The sequence below is a fragment of the Cryptomeria japonica genome, chromosome 6, assembly GCF_030272615.1.
Source record: "Cryptomeria japonica chromosome 6, Sugi_1.0, whole genome shotgun sequence".
NCBI lineage: Eukaryota > Viridiplantae > Streptophyta > Pinopsida > Cupressales > Cupressaceae > Cryptomeria > Cryptomeria japonica.
In genome coordinates this window covers 198,533,034-198,539,258 of record NC_081410.1, presented here as the reverse complement: position 1 = coordinate 198,539,258, position 6,225 = coordinate 198,533,034, and the positions used below count along the sequence as shown (strand labels likewise).

General features: G+C 33.0%; 1 protein-coding gene across 1 annotated transcript; it reads right to left on the bottom strand.

The window, feature by feature from the left end:
• Positions 1-696: 696 nt before the first annotated feature.
• On the bottom strand, positions 697-5,891 carry LOC131063497 (uncharacterized). Its single transcript, XM_057997337.2, has 3 exons — positions 4,892-5,891; positions 4,710-4,772; positions 697-995 (listed from the first exon to the last, which is right to left on the bottom strand). Exons 1-3 carry the CDS (start codon positions 4,961-4,963, stop codon positions 798-800), a joined length of 333 nt encoding a protein of 110 aa, XP_057853320.2. The 5' UTR covers positions 4,964-5,891; the 3' UTR covers positions 697-797.
• Positions 5,892-6,225: the final 334 nt, after the last annotated feature.

The window sequence follows — 6,225 nt, the reverse complement described above, 5'->3', positions numbered from 1 at the left end:
TACATGCAATTCACACAATGGATTTATGAATTTATCATCTCCAGATTCATGCTATACTTATTTTTTTGTTCAATTCCATTTTTTTCACATAATCAATATTATGAACCAATTTTTTTATAAATTTAAATTTTATATTTCAATCCAACTACCCTACCACATGAGAAAATCCTCAATTTAACTCTATATATCTCTATAATCCAAAAAAAGGTAAAGATCATAAAGATTTTCAATCTAGATGGGATCACATACCTATTATTAATTAAGATGATGATAGGGATAGTGGTTAAGAAAATAATCTTGCCAAGCCTTCTCCTCCATACAGATGTGTGATGGTTGTTTTTGTGGCTTAATTTTTTGTTTTATTTATTGCTTGATATGCTCATTGGCTCTCCACACTTCAATATTTGTACTTTTAAAATAGTGTTGATAAATCCGGTTCGTTTTTAAGGCTTTAAATTTTGTTATCTCTTTTAAATCATTTATTTAAGTTCGAATGATTAAAAGTTGAAATATAGTTTGTCTTCTCAACCTTTGGTTAATGTAAGTTTGGAATTTGTCCCAATCCGAGTTGTTCAACCTTTGTTATTGTAGGATAAACATTTATACTTTTATTTAAAGAACATAAATACATATAAAGTCTTCATTCTAAAAAAATTAAATTATAGTTACTAAAAATATAATTGACTTGTTCCCATATTGGTCCTTCCAAAGAACTGTAGTAGTATGATAAAAAAATATTTGTATATTTACATACAAAACAAATCCAAGATAACCTAACTCTTGCTAGGAAATAAAATTCAAAAAGGAGCGGAAGAGGGGCCCTCAATTGGTGTTCGTACATTTCGAGCACATTCACATTCACAATAATGTAGATGCAATGGAGGAACATCACGCACTACACTTTGACAATTACTACATTGCAAAGGGGTGATACCCTGCTCTTGACCTTGTACTCTTCTTTCCATCTCTCGAACAAGTTGAATTGGTTGTAATCCCTGTATTGCCCATTACAACTATGAATATATTCAACATGCTAATAATATTACTTTGAGCTACAACCACTTTTTACTTACTTTTGTAGAGAAAAACCTCAAAAATAATCTTTAAAACAATGACAAAAAATAAAAAACATTAAAACAAATTTTACAGTAATAAAACGAAGAATACAAATATGTGGGATCAATCCATATAGCCATTGAATAAGGGCACAAATTACTTGTAATATTTGTTAAGAAAAATATACTAAAATACTATAATGTATGCATTCTTGACAATAAGAAACATAAATAAGATAAAGAGAGCAAATACAAAAAAACATTTATAAGAAGATCAAAACAAGAGTAAGAACAAACTATATCCTTATAACAAGATTGTCTTGAATAAGGGCATTATAATAGTTTTTTTTCATAATTTATCTTAATAATTTTGTAAGGTTTATGGATAAAAAAATGCATGTCAATATTTTTTCAAATGATGTTTTAGATCGCACTCAATAAACCATCATCAAGAAGTCTAAAATAAGAGATCGTAAAAAAAAACATAAACCCATAGTTCTCATCTAAGCCTCAAAATGTCAAGAAATTGATCGTTTAGATTGAAACTTTGTCTAACTTCATAATTTCTCTGCATATATCTAATACCAACTTTTATTTAGCATATCATACAATTCAAATGAGAGAAGAATAAAAAACATTAATATCAATAGATATATACAATTTAAATAAAACACAATATAATGCCAATTAGAATAAGAAAACCTTACTATATAGACTCTAAATATAAAATGTTAACCTATAACTTTGAAGATGGCTCGATGCATCTAAGGCATGTTAAAATTCAATGAGAGTTAGCATAAGAATCAAATAAGATTTGTAGATCTGTTTGATTTAGCTGTCAATAGTCTTTAGTTAGCTCTCAATCATTTCTGATTAGTTGTCAATCATATTTAGTTTGTTGTCATTTATATTAGCATTATTAAAGGATCTTGCTGAAGTCAATTGAACCTATATATTTGTTTTCTTATATGATGAAAAACAAGCTGCAAGTTCTTCTTTTCTTTGTATTTACTTATGTTCCGTTTTCTATTTTTCTATTAATGCATTATCTCTGTTTTTAATATGGTATTAGAGCTATCTTCCTGTTAAAACTATGTTTAGTGTGTGTGCTTGAGAAGACCCTTTGTGCTGCTGAAATAAGCAAAGAAGGAGATATCAAGGAGATGAGGCTTCTAGAAGAACCACTAGATATTGATGGTGATGATGGTTTCATTGAGGATGAGGCACTTGTTTTACTTTGAAGAGGCCAACACTTTGAAGACAGAGAAGGATGCAATAGAAGAGAGTTAGATGCTCAATAGTCCAAGGTGCTTGTGGATCAAATAAACTATATCTCATTGGGGTTATGAGACATACATGTGAGGATTGCTGTCCAATAGTTTAGAGGAGATCCGAAAACTAGAAGTTCAACATTATACCTTTGCGAGGGTGATGAAATGCTTCATGTACAAATGCTGTCCAATGATGTTGGGAACTTGGATGATAATTGCGTGACTATACCTGCAATTGGGAAGCAACTTGAAGAATTCTTACTGATTCGAGAATTGTTTTCAAAAAACAGCCATTACATAATGTATTTCCTATTATTTTATGTTGTATGTTAGTTTAATGTTGTAGCATTAAGAGGGGGTGTTGGAATTTAATGCTTCAACAGTTAGATTTAGAATAAGAATCAAATAAGATTTATAGATCTATTTGATTTAGCTGTCAACAGTCTTTAGTTAACTATCAATCAGTTCTACTTAGTTGTCAATCAGTTCTAGTTTGCTGTCATTTCTATTAGCATAATTATAAGATCTTGTTGAAGTCTATGGAACCTATATATTTGTATTCTCATATGATGAATAACAAGCTGTGAGTTCTTCTTATCTCTGTATTTAGTTATGCTGTTCTATTTTCTATTTTTCCTTTAAAGCAATATCTATGTTTTTAATAAGGCATAAAAGAAGTGTTACCTCATGCACACACGAAACATTCATTGTACTACAAATAGTTGTATGATGTTGCAATAAAGTAGTTGTCAATAAAGGTTGGATCCGAAAACTTTGAAGACAGAAGGATTTATACATCTAAGACATAAAAGAAGTGTTACCTCACACACACAATAATATTCATTGTATTGCAAATAGTTGTATGGTGTTTCAATCAAGTAGATGCTAGTATAAGATATTTAGTTTTTTTATAACTAAGAGAATTGATCTAGTAGACTTATTATTGTATCAACCCTATCAAACTATTCAACCACTATAAATAACTCCTTAACTAGAAACTAAACTCACTTCAAGCAATATTCTTAGGGTTTGAACATAACCCATATTTATGTCTTTGAACATAACCCTTATTTATGTCTTTCAAATGATTTACCAATGGATCAAAACTGGTGGCTTATAAAATATTATGTGTTAAGTTCAAGTTCCTCAGCTCTTTTCAATGGAAATAAAAAAATTTAAAATATAAAATGTGCTGGTTAATAACCCCCCAAAAATTACACCCTATTTTAAAAGGGAAAATAATTATAAACTATGTGCTGGTTAGAAATGGCAAGGGTGCACGTAAAAAAAAATTAAAGCAAGATGAACATTTTAAGGAATGCATAAGCAGGATCTTATAAACTTACAGCAGGATGAACAGACTAAAAAATGCATAACCAGAAGAAAACAGATAAATTTACATCAAGATGAAAATAGTAAAAACTGCATACGCAAGAAGATGAAATCAACATACAGGGGGTGCACATACAAAACAATTTACAGTAAGATGAACATTTTAAGAAATGCATAAAGAAGCTTATAAACTTAAAACCAGGATGAACAGACTAAAAATTGCATAACCAGGAGAAAGCATATAATTACATCAAGATGAAAATACTAAAAACTGCATAAGTAAGAAGAGCATATAGATTTTAATGGCTGGCCGTTTGAAATTGAAACTTTACTGTCCTCCCATCAAAGAATATGCAAATGAAGACTTTTAAGCTTGAAAATGCTAAAATCCAGTCAAAACAGAAACCAAAAAATTGTTGCAAATAGATGAGAATTGAAGCTTGAAAATGCTAAAAACCAGACAGAACAGAAACCAAACGATATTGCAAACATAGCTGGGTAAAACTTACACCAGGATGAACAGACTAAAAAATGCATAACCAAGAGAAAACATATGACTTTACAACAAGATGAAAATACTAAAAACTGCATAAGCAAGAAGAGCACATAGATTTCAGTGGCTGGCAGTTTGAAATTCAAACTTAATGTTTGATGGGAGGAATTGTATTGAAAGGGAGTCTTAATGTTTGATGGGAGGAATTGTATTGAAAGGGAGTTCACATGTTTAAATCTAGTAGAGAACAGAGAGGTAAGGTAAGTAAGGTATGTATGTCTAATTTATAACATTGTGAGTGCCTCCTCTAAATAATAGAATTAGTCTCATATTACTATAAGTCATATATAGATCTATAAATAAACTGTCAGATATAACTATTAAAGAATCCACAATCCATTTCCATTTCCATTTCCATTTCCAATGAGAATTGAAGCTTGAAAATGCTAAAAACTAGTTAAAACAGACACCAAACAATGTTGCAAAGAGATGAGAATTTAAGCTTGAAAAATGCTAAAAACCAGATAGAACAGAAACCAAACAATGTTGCAGACAGACCTGGGTAAAAATGTCAGAAGCCTCCGCTGGCTCTTTTTTCTGCAGGATATCCACCGCCGCTTCCTGTGCCCACAAAAAAACACAGCAAAACTTTATTACTAATTCTGAATGAAGGGGAAAACCTTGGATGCATTGGCAGAACAGAGAACAGAGGATAGGGAACAGAGCATTGGGGTTCGAACCCTGGCGGAGTGCAGTTCCTGTTCGTTGAGAGTGCGGGGCTCGTTCTCAATGGAGGGCGTTTTCCGGCTCATTGTTCTTCTTTCCCGGCTGTTTTCAAAGCAGAAAAGTAAAAATCAATATGGAGAAAAAGACCAGAGTTGCAGATATATACCAACGCAGTTGAGAGATCACGGCTTTGGGAAGATGAATTTAATTGCACCGTCAGGGGTAAACGAATATATCAAATCAGATGTCGTTTTCTCGTGATTTGGCTGAGCAGGTGGAAGAGAGAAGGGGAGGAAATCGTGGCGTGAATGCCACGTCATCGGGCTTCCAGACTGTAGCAAGGCTTTTGACGTGGCAGAAGCGACCCCATTTGTTGGGTTAATTGGAGTTTGTTTATGTTCTGTAATCTGTGGTGGGTATTGTACGTGGAGAGTTGGAAACACTTGGGAATTGTCTTTCTCTGCATACCCATAAAACAAACTCCATGCCACCTATCTTTTCAGTTACAATGATGATCTTGAAAAGGAATGAGGTCCCTTCTGCATAAATCTGGTCTAATTGAATGGGTGCTCATGGCTCGAGGCCATGGATGGACAGTCTGCAACTCTATCTTTTTCTTCAATTGCACGCCATTGATCGAAGTTGCAGGCTTTTTGAATGGACCTTCCAATGAAAATCTTGTGCATAGGCTCAATTCGTGCATTCCTCTGCATTCCCCATCATGCCTCACTTTGTTGTTTTGCACACAATTTCCACTCTTTGCACCTTTCGTGTGACCTTTTCATGGCACATTTGTGTGCCCTATCCGTGCCCTTCTTGCATTGTTATCATTATCTTCCTCCTTGGAGACTTCGATTTGTAACTGCCCTTGTGCTCATTGATTATCATCTTCCTTTGCTGACAAGCCTCTCTCATAGAACCCAAAAAAAGCCTACATTTGTCTCTAGGTGGGCAACGAGTCCTCTTGTTTTGATTTGGAATGCCCTTCATCAAAAACTCTCGATAGCAAGGAATGTGAGCTAATATTCACATGTGGAAATGAGTGGATAGAAAGGAATGTGAGCTGATACCCATAAACGAAAATGAGTGGTAGCACTAACCTTTACTCACAAATGAAAATGAATGGATAGAATGGAATGTGAGCTGATACTCACAAATGAAAATTAGTGGTAGTACTAACCCTTAGATCATCTAATGAAATGGTCTTACCTATTTCCCCATCTTATGTCTATGTTTTGACACACCTAGCTTGATTTTCTTTGTTTCCTTCTTCCTCTTTTCCTTGACCTTACTTGGGTCCTACATTATTTGTCTTCTCTATTGGACTTTGCCTAGTCACTTATTATAG

Bases quoted from the DNA above. Each gene is read 5' to 3' on its own strand.
- LOC131063497 (XM_057997337.2), bottom strand. From the start codon at position 4,963: ATGAGCCGGAAAACGCCCTCCATTGAGAACGAGCCCCGCACTCTCAAC. The intron at 4,773-4,891 runs GTTCGAACCCCA...TTGTGGGCACAG, and splicing joins AGGAACTGCACTCCGCCAGG to GAAGCGGCGGTGGATATCCT. The intron at 996-4,709 runs GTCTGTCTGCAA...TGGGCAATACAG, and splicing joins CTTCTGACATTTTTACCCAG to GGATTACAACCAATTCAACT.